The 13,343-nt window shown below is 38.3% G+C and overlaps 1 protein-coding gene across 5 annotated transcripts in view; it reads left to right on the forward strand.

Moving 5' to 3' along the window:
* armc8 (armadillo repeat containing 8) overlaps positions 1-13,343 on the forward strand; it is a 40,709-nt gene that overhangs the window by 14,188 nt on the left and 13,178 nt on the right. For 3 of the 5 annotated variants that reach the window (XM_052148852.1, XM_052148853.1, XM_052148855.1), the window contains 7 exons: positions 105-197; positions 626-775; positions 957-1,052; positions 4,329-4,424; positions 4,619-4,691; positions 6,871-6,964; positions 7,049-11,747. In XM_052148852.1, coding sequence (XP_052004812.1) covers positions 105-197; positions 626-775; positions 957-1,052; positions 4,329-4,424; positions 4,619-4,691; positions 6,871-6,964; positions 7,049-7,082 — 636 coding nt within the window. In that variant the 3' untranslated portion in view covers positions 7,083-11,747. Of the gene's footprint in view, positions 1-104; positions 198-625; positions 776-956; positions 1,053-4,328; positions 4,425-4,618; positions 4,692-6,870; positions 6,965-7,048; positions 11,748-13,343 lie in introns of those variants that run through there. The other 2 variants (XR_007972500.1, XM_052148854.1) reach the window with 2 other exon arrangements.

Below are 13,343 nucleotides of genomic sequence, written 5' to 3' on the forward strand. Positions count from 1 at the left end.
TATGGTTATTGCTTTTACTTCGTAAACTAGGTTGTGTTACATAGAATATTTTCATTCCTAGTGAAATTGGGCTTTTAAATTGATTATGTGTTTTTTGTTTACAGCCTATATTAGAATCTGGTGTCATCGAGTTACTATGCAGCCTCACACAAAGTGTCAGTCCAGCTCTGAGAGTCAACGGCATCTGGGCTCTCATGGTAAGAGCCCAACTAAATTCACAGTGGTTTTCCCAATTTTAGCACACAGCAGGAATCTTTTCATTTTGTATTATTTGCCTCTGACATGTTACATTGGCGTCATCAGTGAGACTACCATCTTGAGTGCTTACGACAGGAGTTTACCACTTTATCTGTTTTCCAATAAATATTTCTAACAAGCATTCAATTTTCTCTATCGACCAGAGTAAACCTTTTCCACTCACCTGGAATGATGATTCATCTGAAATGATTATGATTGTTTGATGGTCAAACAAATTATGCACCAACCATCCAAACAATTTTTGATGTCCCATGGGCACGGGTGTACAAAAAAAGCTCTAATATAAAAACGCTCTGTGTTATGTATACATCTCTGCTTAAAGCACATGTGTATATTATCAATAGCTTTTGTGTGTGTGTTTGTGCAGAATATGGCTTTCCAGGCAGATCAGAAGGTGAAGGTGGAGATTGTTCGAGCTCTAGGCACAGAACAGCTCTTCAGACTGCTGTCTGATCCTGATACAAATGTGCTCATGAAAACACTGGGGCTGCTACGAAACCTGCTCTCCACCAGACCAGTAAAATGCACACAGATATACTCCCTTTTGTTTATGCTCTCTTGCACATGTCCCTTCTAGAGCTTTTTAGAGTCTAACAAGATTATCAGCTTTCTGTAGCACATGTTGTATACACACACACACACACACACACACACACACACACACACACACACTAATTGTCTCTCTCTGTGTTTGGTAGCATATAGACCAGATCATGAGCTCACATGGGAAACAGATAATGCAAGCGGTCACTCTTATCTTGGAGGGAGAGCACAGCATAGAGGTCAAAGAGCAGGTGAGCCACACACACAATCATTAGCGATTTAGCAGACCAGATTAGACAATGAGATGGCTTTGTGATTGTTGGGTCTTGAGGAAGACTTACTGAAGCAGGAAAAGTACATTATATTTCCTTGCTGTTTTATTAAAGGCATTTTCCAAATTCAATTTGAAAATGAATTTTCAAAATAAAAAATTAATAAAAATATTCAATACAAAATAAGCTCTGTCCCAAATAATTTTGTCTTGTCCTTCAGTTTATAAAATAAATCAAAAACTGTTCAAAGTAATGCACTTACAAGGGCAGTCAAGGGGTAAAACATTCTGGAGCATTTTAAGGCAGAAATATGGAGCTTGCATTTTTGTTGAAGCACTTGTTAAAGGGATAGTTCACACAAAAATGAAAATTGTCTTATAATTTACTCACCCTCATGCCATTCCAGATGTGTATGACTTTCTTCATCAGAACAGAATCAAAGATTTTAGTAAATATCTCCATGTTATGCAAGTGAATGCTGATTAGACCATTGTAGCTCCAAAAATCACAAAGAATTGGAGTCATAATCCATATGACTCCAATTGTTATATCCATATCTTCAGAAGCAATTGAATAGGTGTGGGTGAGACAGAATATTAAAGTCCTTTTATACTCCAAATCTCCACTTCACCTTTTACTTTCAGATGTGAAATTAATGATATTAATGATTTCTCACTGGAGCAGTTATAAAGCTTGTTATGAATATATTTGTCTTATTTTTGAATGTATCTCTGCGGTGTGTGATGCTCTCATGGTTTTTACTGGTTGTCCGTATGTCACAATGGCATTTTGATATTGACAACAGAACTATTAATAACTGTTTTGTTATTGTTGAACTTGGGCCTGTTCAAGTGTAACTGTTTACTCCACTTTTAAGTGGAATTGTGAAATTTTGAATTAGTTTTTTAGAATTCATTTTTAGTTGTGATTATTCAAGTCAAGCTGTTTACACCATTTGTAAATGTATGTAAGATTTATATTCATCCATACAGAACTCAGTGGATTTGACATTTATTTTTGTACCTGAATATTAAAGTTTAAATAAGCCATTACACCATTCTAATTAGAAGTTGATTTTATATGTAAGTTTTATAAAAAATGCTAGCTGCACTAAGTTGAGTGCATTAAACTGAAGACATTTTATTTACTTTGTTATATTTGTAAACAAACAAAAAACAGTCTGCAGCTATATTATCTAGACAAATGCAAGTATCGGATCGGGAGCTGATCGGGACATCCCTAATATTCTTCTAAAATTCTTTGTTTGTGTTCTGCTGAAAAAAGGAATGTCATACTAATCTGGGATGGCATTAGAAGGTAAATGATGAGAGAATTTTCATTTTTGGTGTACTATCCCTTTAAGATCAGTCAACATGAACACACCGGTGTGATGAGTTATTAGCGAGCTGGTGCAAACTTACCTACATCTGTATGATTGTTCGCTTATAGACATTTTTCAGTGATTTATTTATTTATTTATTTTGGTTTGATTAGTCTACAAAAAGAATAAAATCTACTCAAAAACTTTTGGTTGCCCATTCAGTCTGTTGTTTGATATGATGCTGCACTCATGTGCTATCTGCAGCCAAAAGGCATTCACACATCTGCCCAAAGTAAAAGACGGTATGCCCATCAGCTTTCTTTTGTCTGTTTTTGCCCATTAACACACTATTATACACCCATCTTTGCAGCAGTATCAGTGTTATCATGAATTACAATAAAAGAGGGTGCATATAGCGTGTGATCTCATTTGGATTCTACTCATGGAATGAGGCATGAGGTCATAGATAACACATTGTAATGTGATATTTGTTGATGTTTACATGTACCGTAGTCTGTAATCTCTTAAATGTATTAAGGCCCCAGCACACATACGGCAAATGTTCACAAACTATGCCATTGCTGTTTCAAACTTCTTTTTGGCTCTGAGCGAAGGACTAAGAAGAACTTATTCGTGAGTGTGCTGGGGCCTTAAAACATTTAAGAAATTACAGACATTACGATACGTTTTTCTGTAAAACTGCTTTGAAACGATGTGTATTGAGAAAAGCGCTATACAAATAAAAATGACTTGACTTAAAGGGATAGTTCACCCAAAAATGAAAATTCTCTCATTATTTACTCACCCTCATGATATCCCTGGTGTGTATGACTTTCTTTTTTCACCAGAACTCATTTATAGAAAAATATTTTAGATCAGTAGGTCCTTAAAATGCAAGTGAATGGAGATTTCACTTTTGAAGCTCCAGAAGTCACAGACAGTCAGCATAAACTTCTTCTACACGACTCCAGCGGTTAAATTACTTCTAAAGTGACATTATCATTTTTGGTGCAAAAAAAATTATATATTTAAGTACTTTTTAAATATAATCTAATGTTTCACGAGAGGGTGAAGTCCAAGCGGTCTCGTGTGTGATGTATTCATGTTGCCATGATACAGAGGTAATCCCATGTTCTCCACTCGGTTGAGACATCAGGATAAGCACACAAATGCACCATTGTGAGTAATGAAAAAGATCTAAACCAAAACCAACCAAGCTACTGTCCAGTGTTCCTCTTTCTCATGTGTAAACAGCACTGCTCTTCCAGCTGTGACGCACTTGCGTCAGTTCTCCGTGTTTCAAATGCCAATGCGAGGGAGCATGATTTAGAGTTAAAAAAGTACTTAAATATGTACCTTTTTTGCACCAAAAGGGATCATGCCACTTTAGAAGACATTCATTTAACAGCTGGTGTCATATGGATAAAGTTTCTGCTGACTGTCTGTGATTTTCTTTTTGGAGCTTCAAAAGAAAAATTTCCATTCACTTGCATTTTAAGGACCTACTGAACTAAGATATCTTTCTATTTTTCTTCAAATGCATTTTGGTGAAGAAAGCAAGTCATACACACCTGGGATATCATGAGGTTGAGTGATAATGAGAGAATTTTCATTTTTGGGTGAACTATCTCTAACTGACTGAACAGGAATTTGTCGTCGGCCTCAAAGTAGGTGGAGCTCCATGTCACACCTACCGATGATGTGGACCAATGGCTGTAAGGTGTTTAGCAGCCTGTAAGAAATATTCCTGAATGTTCGCCATGGAAAATTGTTACGCACAACTGAAACAAACTCAAAAACACCTTGTTTTGACCAGACTTTGTTCTGAATGACGCTACACCTGTCATTCTTTGATATTGTAGGAAATGTGCAGATTTTTATTTAATAGTCTTAAGTAAAGTTTATATAACAATGGCTTTGATGTTTTATTGCAGACCTTGTGCATATTGGCCAACATCGCTGACGGAAACACTGCCAAGGAGCTCATTATGACCAATGACGATATGCTCCAAAAAATAAAATATTACATGGTAATGTCAGTGTAATTGCATTAGCTCCTCTGGCTTCTCATTAAAGGATTTTTTTCAATAAGTCTTTGTCACACTACCTTTTTGTTTTTCTTTCTGTGCACCATTTATTTTCTTTAGCTTCTGCCTTGTTCTCATTTACCTGTTGCTTGTTTCTTAGCTGCCCCCTCTTTTTTTGACCTGCTGTTTTGTTTCAGGGTCACTCCAACGTGAAGCTGCAGCTGGCCGCCACTTTCTGCATTTCCAACCTCATCTGGAATGAGGAGGACGGTGAGGATCTCATGACATACAGGTTATGCGAAGATGTTAAAGGGTCAGATGGTGGGATTTAAATGGTCAAATGTCCCATCTGGCTCTCATTTATTAATACAAATTATGTTTACAGAATTTCTTGATCGCTAACTGATAAATTAGAGTCTGGCTATGATTTTGTTATTTTTAAGGGATAGTTCAACCAAAAATACAAATTCATAATTTACTCACTCTCATGACATCCCACATGTATATGACTTTTCTTCTGCAGAACACAAATAAAGATTTTCAGAAGAATATCTCAGACCAAAACTTTAAAGCTCCAAAAAGCACATAAAAGCCACATAATAGTAATCCATACCACTCCAGTGGTTTAATCCATCTTCTTTGGTTGAGAACAGACCAAAATATAACTTAAATCTTGACAATCTCCTTGGCAATCATGATTTCAAGCTTGATTACACTTCCTATTGCTTGACCCATGCAGAGCACAATATCGTGCTAGGAAGTGTAATCAAGATTGAAATCGTGATCTAGCCTAGAGACTGCAATGGCAAGATGTACAGTGAAAAAGGAATTATATCAGCCAAAACGCTTAAGAATACATTGATTAAACCTCATGTATTACTTTAATGCTGCTATATGTGCTGCTTTGGAGCTTGATAGTTTTGGTCACCATTCACTTGCATTGTATGGACCTAAAGAGCTGAAATTGTTTTCTAAAAATCTTAATTTGTGTTCTATAGAAGAAAGTGAGTTATACACATCTGGGATGGCATGAGGGTGAGTAAATGATGAGAAATTTTCATTTTTGGGTGAACTATCCCTTTAATTTCAAATCAGGTGCCTGTGTTAAATATTTAAAAAAGCACTATTGGTTAAATGTAATGACGTTATTGAAACAGAAAGATAATTCAATATAAGTATATTATTAATCTCATATGTTAACATATACTTTGACAGCCCTAGAAGAAATGCGTCAGGGGTGTAATAACATAAGTTTAATTGCATAAGTTACATTTAAATGTATATACATATATTTACATTTAGCAGGGAAATAAATATGCAGTGCAAATGATGGTTTCTGCAGGGATGGTTTGTGTGTCTGAGGCTGGAAATGTCCTGTCCCTTACTGAAACGGATAATATTATTGGTTAGCAATTATCCAATCACATGTGAAATGAACGTTCTGATTGATGGATCAGCTTACTGTCTTGCCAGTGCTCCCTAGTCAGTGCATCTTTGAGCGTGTTTAGAGAGAATCTCTGTAAATTAAAAATATTATTAAAAAAAAATAATAACAATAAAACACATTTCACGCAACGGTGCTGCGGCATGAGTCAAATGCTTGTTGTTCTGGCAGCCACACGTATCATCAGTTATTTCATGTGTGCATACGCAAAATCCTAAAAGGGCTAGGAGGGCATATGACATGTATATATGCCTGGCCTAGACTACACACCAGAAGCTATTTCTCTGATTTTCTATCATTACCTCTACAAGGCGCTGATCCCTATTGTTTGAACGAGTCTTGTGACGATGCAAGCGCTTGTCTGTGTGTGTCTTTCAGCATTTATGAATGTTAAGATAAGTGGAAGAACAGTTCCCATCCTGCACAAGTATTTGCTAATATAGCCTAATCCATTTTATTTCACTTTGAAGCTTATGATTATTGTTTGTGGTAACCAAATAATAATACCCCTAGTTAAAAAAATAAATACATTATTTAGAATCAATATTTTTGTTTGAGGATCGCTATTTTCGACAACATCAGTATCGGATGTATCGGTACTTTTAGGATCGATCCGCCCATCCCTACAACGGAGTACTTTTTCAAATTTATCAGCAATCAGATCAGACAAATTAACAAGTCTGATAATTAGAAATATTATGAATATTGGATTGACCCCTAGTTTGTGTTCTGCTGAAGAACGAAAGTCATACACATCTGGGATGGCATATGAGAGTGAGTAAACGAGAGAATTTTTATTTTTGGTTGAACTATCCCATTAATATTTCCAACCTTTTTCAAAGAATGATGACCGTTTTGCATTTGATTTGGGGTGCATAATATTTGTGCAAAACATTTTTTGTGAACACCACACTTGCATATTCTTTATGTGTATTGGTCTTGAGTAAAATAGGATTCTCTGTATAATGAACATATTACAAGTTTCTTTTTCTCTGTTCCCCCTAGGCTCACAAGAGAGACAAGACAAATTAAGGGATATGGGCTTTGTGGATATCTTACACAAACTCACCCAAGCGTCAGATCCTAACCTCTGTGACAGGTGATGTACAGACTCATTCATCTTTTGGCAGTTGCATCTGTTGTCTGATTGTTGCCATAGTAATGATGTGACTCTCTCTCTCAGGGCAAAAACTGCAATGCAGCAGTATTTGGCATGACCTTGAAGGAAGCCGCAACTAGGCCCGAACTAACAATTTCTAGAAGGATCACGTCTCCTGTGGTTTTGTTTTAGATCTGAGTTTCATTTTTGCTCTTCTTTAATTTTTTGTTGCACAAGACACCTTTTGTTGTGGAGACACCCCAAGCAACTCCGCAAATCAGAGATGCGGTCAACAGAGGCCACAGCTCCAGTGGGGATTTCAGCTACGTTGGCTTAATGTTTTCGGCGGAACTCTTGGAAAAAATTGTGTTTGTTTGTTTGTTTGCTTTTTGACGTAATGTGAAGGAAAGAACCTCAAAGTGTGTTGCAGCGCCATTTGGTGGTTTGGAGGTTTTGACGCTTTGGACTCCCTTTGGAGAATGCTGACTGACCTCACAGTGCTAAGCTAACAGGAGCTTAGTCTCCTTATTTTAATTATTATTATTATTATTATTATTTTAAATTAGGACTTTCACACAAGGAAAGGTTAGGAAAAAAGACTGCTTGATTCTTTTCTTTTTTGTGGATACCTCGTAAATATTTAAATATAAATATATAAATATATTTTTGGGAATTTTAATTTACCCTTTCAGGTTGTTTTTCCCCTTTGTGTTTTCCTCTGTAATATAAGCTGATATGGGTATGTGAAGAGGCAGCATGTTGGGTCTTATACTGACACCGAGCATTTCATAGAAACCATTCAACCCTGAATAGAAGGTGCAAGTTTGCTTGCACTTACTACTGTTTATTTAAAATGTTTTACTCTTTTTAATCTATGAGAATAAGTCTCCTCACAACCATACCCCTACCCCCATAACTCCCTGTTTTTGAATCGCTACAGGGAATGTTTCCACTCCAAAATATGCCATGGAGCACTCCACTGATTTCTGTCTTTTTTTCTTGAGTTGGGAAGGAATAACTTGTCGAAGCCATGGCTTAGTGACTAGTATTTTTGCTTTAGACATATTGGGCCAATTGGTACTCATGTTGGAGACACAGATTTGAATCCTGACTCCTTGTCTGTCAATAAACACATCAAAAAAGCCCAAAAATACAAGTTAAAAGAAATTTTGGGACCGCAGCAACATATCTTCATCAAGGAATTGGTCCTAGGTTCACTTAAATATTCACACAGATTACATAATGAAACTCACCATACTCAGAAAAAACAGCAGTGAAAACAGTGATGAAAATTAGGTGTAGCATGTACTCACCACCCACTTTATTAGGAACACATATAACACCAATCTATTCATGCAATTATTTAATCAGCCAATCGTGTGGCAGCAGTGCATTGCATAAAGTCATGCAGATATGGTTAAGGGACTTCTGTTAGTATTCACATCCACCATCAGAATGGAGCAAAAATGTGATCTCAGTGATTTCTACTGTGGCTATATTGTTGGTGAAAGATGGGCTGATCTGAGTATTTCTGTAACTGCTGATCTGGGATTTTCAACCACAACGGTCTCTAGAGTTTCCTCAGTATGGTGCAAAAAAACCACACAAAAATCATCCAGTGTGCAGCAGTTCTGTGGACGGAAACACCTTGTTGATGAGAGAGGTCAACAGAGAATGGCTAGATTGGTTCGAGCTGACAGAAAGACTACAGTAACTCAGATAACTCTCCGAATACACGTCAAGCCTTGAGTCAGATGGGCTACAACAGCAGAGGACCACGCCAGGCACTTTCTTATGACCATAGTGTTTCTAATAAAGTGGTCGGTGAGTGTGTTTCTTGAATTATTTTAATGAGACGGGGTGGGGGGGTTAGAATGAGCACAGAAGTCTGTATTCATATAAAATCAGTGTTTTATTATCCTGGTAAGTGTCTCTCATAAAGCTCGTTACAGTTAATAAAATACATCTGTACCCTGTATGCCCTGGGTCGTGCAGCACCCCCACCCACCCCAAATCCCTCCCCTATATATGCAGGCACATTTTTCATGCAAATTAATTGGACATGCATTAATCCCCAGACCCAAAACATCCATCACAGTCCCTTCTATCCATATTCAGACCCCCTGCCCTGTGTTCAAGGTAAAGATAAATAGAAACCAATGCATTCTATTGTGTTACAAATAATGGGCCCCTTACCATTACGGTGCACCCATGCCATGAGTCTGGATAGACCTCAACAAACTGATAAATCAAGCTGATGTCATTCTAGTTCTAATAGATATGCCAAATCTGGCAACTTTAAACAATAGTAGAAAGAGGTGACATTGTTGCTTTGTTTTGGCCACTAATAAAACTGGTGCTGGTCATTGTATAGTAGCGATGTTGGGGTGATCTTGATCCATAGTCCAAATCAAAGAGTATTGTGATTTAGTTAAGAAGCTTTTGCCTTCTTGGGCACCAGCCTCAAGAAATGTCTGAATTTTCTCACAAGAGTCTTTTCTTATTAGGATTGCAGATAGATAAATAAATACATAAATAACATAATTAAATAAATAGACGGGGAAATAAAAGTGCAGTGTTCTTTGCTGTGATATAACCCAAAGATTTTGATAAGTATTGTGAATGCTGAACAATGGGAAGAGCTATGTCTTAAAGGAAGGCACGCAGGCAGGATGGCTAAAGCTCTGTGTATGTGTCTATTTATTCTATATATGCAAACCACTTGGGCTGTCCAACATATTACATTCCAACTCACCAATCATAGTCCAAACTGACAACTAACTGCACACCACCTCTTAAGTGCAGACTCATTGACTGATCACTATTCTAAATGTTATGATGGTTTGACTTTAGGACTGTTTGTTGAGCTCCTATTTGTATTCTTATGATTGTCTTGAGAATGATTGTTTTCTGTTTTATTTAAAAGGGGGAAAGAGCAACATGGACAACAGAAGATGGTTAATGAGGCTACTGCATGCTAGAGTGCTTGGTATGTCATGCTTGTGTATAGGGTCCAGAATTAACACTTGCGAAGTAGTAAATACAAATGGTTTATATATATATATATATGCAACATGAACTATGTATTGACTTGAATCAGTACAATACAAATGGCCTCAGACTATGACTGCCATTGAAACATTTCAAGCAAGAGAAAATGTATCATAAACAGATTAGCCAGGACAGTAAAAGTTGTTTTACTTTCATAATTCCAGACCTTCATGTGGCAATACATTCGAGGAGTAGATGTTGTGTATAATATGTTATTTCACGAAGAAACTGGTGCTGCAATATGATGTGGCGAGTATCATATATACTGTGTGAGATATTTATATATATATATATATATATATATATACACACACACACAGTGCTTTGAGAAAGTATTCAGACCCCTTCATTTTTTTTAACATCAATCTACACTCCATACCCCATAATGACAAAGCAATAACTAGATTTTTGATAATTTTGCAAATTTATTAAAAAGAAATATCACACTGACATAAGTATTCAGACCCTTAACTACACCTTTGGAAGTATTTACAGCCTCAAGTCTTTTTAGGTATGATGCGACAAGCTTTGCATACCTGCATTTGGGAATTTTCTGCCATACTTTGCAGATCCTCTCCAGCTCTATCAGGTTGAATGGGGACCATTGGTGGACAGCCATTTTCCAACCTTGACCAGTCCCAGTCCCTGCCGTTGAAAAACATCCCCACAGCATGATACTACCACCACCATGCTTCACTGTTGAGATGGTATATTGTGCAGGTGGTAAGCAGTGACTGGTTTCCTCCAGACATGATTCTTGGAATTAAGGCCAAACAGTTTTCATTTCATTTCATCAGACCGGAGAATCTTGTTTTTCATAGTCTGAGAGTCCTTTAGGTATTTACACTCACCTAAAGTATTATTAGGAACACCTGTTCAATTTCTCATTAATGCAATTTTCTAATCAACCAATCACATGGCGGTTGCTTCAATGCATTTAGGGGTGTGGTCCTGGTCAAGACAATCTTCTGAACTCCAAACTGAATGTCAGAATGGGAAAGAAAGGTGATTTAAGCAATTTTGAGCGTGGCATGGTTGTTGGTGCCAGACGGGCCGGTCTGAGTATTTCACAATCTGCTCAGTTACTGGGATTTTTCACACACAACCATTTCTAGGGTTTACAAAGAATGGTGTGAAAAGGGAAAAACATCCAGTATGCGGCAGTCCTGTGGGCGAAAATGCCTTGTTGATGCTAGAGGTCAGAGGAGAATGGGCCGACTGATTCAAGCTGATAGAAGAGCAACTTTGCCTGAAATAACCATTCGTTACAACCGAGGTATGCAGCAAATCATTTGTGAAGCCACAACACGCACAACCTTGAGGCGGATGGGCTACAACAGCAGAAGAACCCACCGGGTACCACTCATCTCCACTACAAATAGGAAAAAGAGGCTACAATTTGCAAGAGCTCACCAAAATTGGACAGTTGAAGACTGGAAAAATGTTGCCTGGTCTGATGAGTCTCGATTTCTGTTGAGACATTCAGATGGTAGAGTCAGAATTTGGCGTAAACAGAATGAGAACATGGATCCGTCATGCCTTGTTACCACTGTGCAGGCTGCTGGTGGTGGTGTAATGGTGTGGGGGATGTTTTCTTGGCACACTTTAGGCCCCTTAGTGCCAATTGGGCATCGTTTAAATGCCACGGCCTACCTGAGCATTGTTTCTGACCATGTCCATCCCTTTATGGCCACCATGTACCCATCCTCTGATGGCTACTTCCAGCAGGATAATGCACCATGTCACAAAGCTTGAATCATTTCAAATTGGTTTCTTGAACATGACAATGAGTTCACTGTACTAAAATGGCCCCCACAGTCACCAGATCTCAACCCAATAGAGCATCTTTGGGATGTGGTGGAACGGGAGCTTCGTGCCCTGGATGTGCATCCCACAAATCTCCATCAACTGCAAGATGCTATCCTATCAATATGGGCCAACATTTCTAAAGAATGCTTTCAGCACCTTGTTGAATCAATGCCACGTAGAATTAAGGCAGTTCTGAAGGCGAAAGGGGGTCAAACACAGTATTAGTATGGTGTTCCTAATAATCCTTTAGGTGAGTGTATATTTAAATTCCAAGCAGGCTTTGTGTCTCCAATGTGTCTTGCACTGAGGAGAGGCTTCCTTCTGGCCACTCTGCCATAAAGCCCAGATTGGTGGAGTGTTGTGCCTCGATACAATCCAGTCTCTGAGCTCTGCTGGCAGTTCCTTTGACATCATAGCTTGGTTTTTGCTCTGACATTTTCAGCTGTGAGACCTTATATAGACAGGTGTGTGCCTTTCCAAATCATGTCCAATCAATTGAATTTGCCAAAGGTGGACTCCAATTGAAGTGTAGATACATCTCAAAGATGAACCAGAGAAATGGAACGCACCTGAGCTTAATTTCAAGTGTCATAGCAAAAGGTCTGAATACTTATGTCAGTGTGATATTTTAGTTTTGTGTTATCAAAAATCTGTTTGTTTGCTTTGCCATTATAGGGTATGGAGTGTAGACTGATGTGGTAAAAAATTTATTCAAGCATTTTAGCTCAGGGCTGCAACATAACAAAATGTGAAAACAATGAAGGGGTCTCAGTATTTTATGAATGCAGTGTGTGTGTGTGTGTGTGTGTGTGTGTGTGTGTGTGTGTATATATACATACACTGATCAGTGCACAACATTAAAACCACTGACAGGTGAAGTGAATAACATTGATTATATTGTTACAATGGCACCTGTAAAGGGGAGGGATATATTAGGCAGCAAGTGAACAGTCCGTTTTTGAATTTCATGTGTTGGAAGCAGGAAAAAAAGGCAAGCGTAAGGATTTGAGTGACTTTGACAAGGGCCAAATTGTGATGGCTTGATGACTGGGTCAGAGCATCTCCAAAACAGCAGGTCTTGTGGGGTGTTTCTGGTATGCAGTGGTTAGTACCTACCAAGAGTGGTAAAAGGAAGGACAACCGGTGAACTGGCGACAGGGTCATGGGGACCCAAGGCTCATTGATGCACGTGGGGGCGAAGGGTAGCCCATCTGGTCTAATCCCACAGAAAAATAGCTGAAAAACTTAATGCTGTCCATGATAGAAAGGTGTCATAACACACAATGCATCACTGTTTGCTGCGTATGGGGCTGCATAGCCGCAGACCATCAGAGTGCCCATGTTTACCCGTCAACCACCAAAAGCACCTACAATGGGCATTTGAGTGTCAGAACTGGACCATGGAGCAATGGAAGAGTGTTGCCTGGTCTGATGAATACAATTTTCGTTTAGATCATGTGGACGGCTGGGTGCGTGTGCGTTGTTTACCTGGGGAAGAGATGGCAGCAGGATAACCTGC

This window comes from Xyrauchen texanus, chromosome 18 (genome assembly GCF_025860055.1).
Source record: "Xyrauchen texanus isolate HMW12.3.18 chromosome 18, RBS_HiC_50CHRs, whole genome shotgun sequence".
Taxonomy (NCBI): Eukaryota; Metazoa; Chordata; class Actinopteri; order Cypriniformes; family Catostomidae; genus Xyrauchen; species Xyrauchen texanus.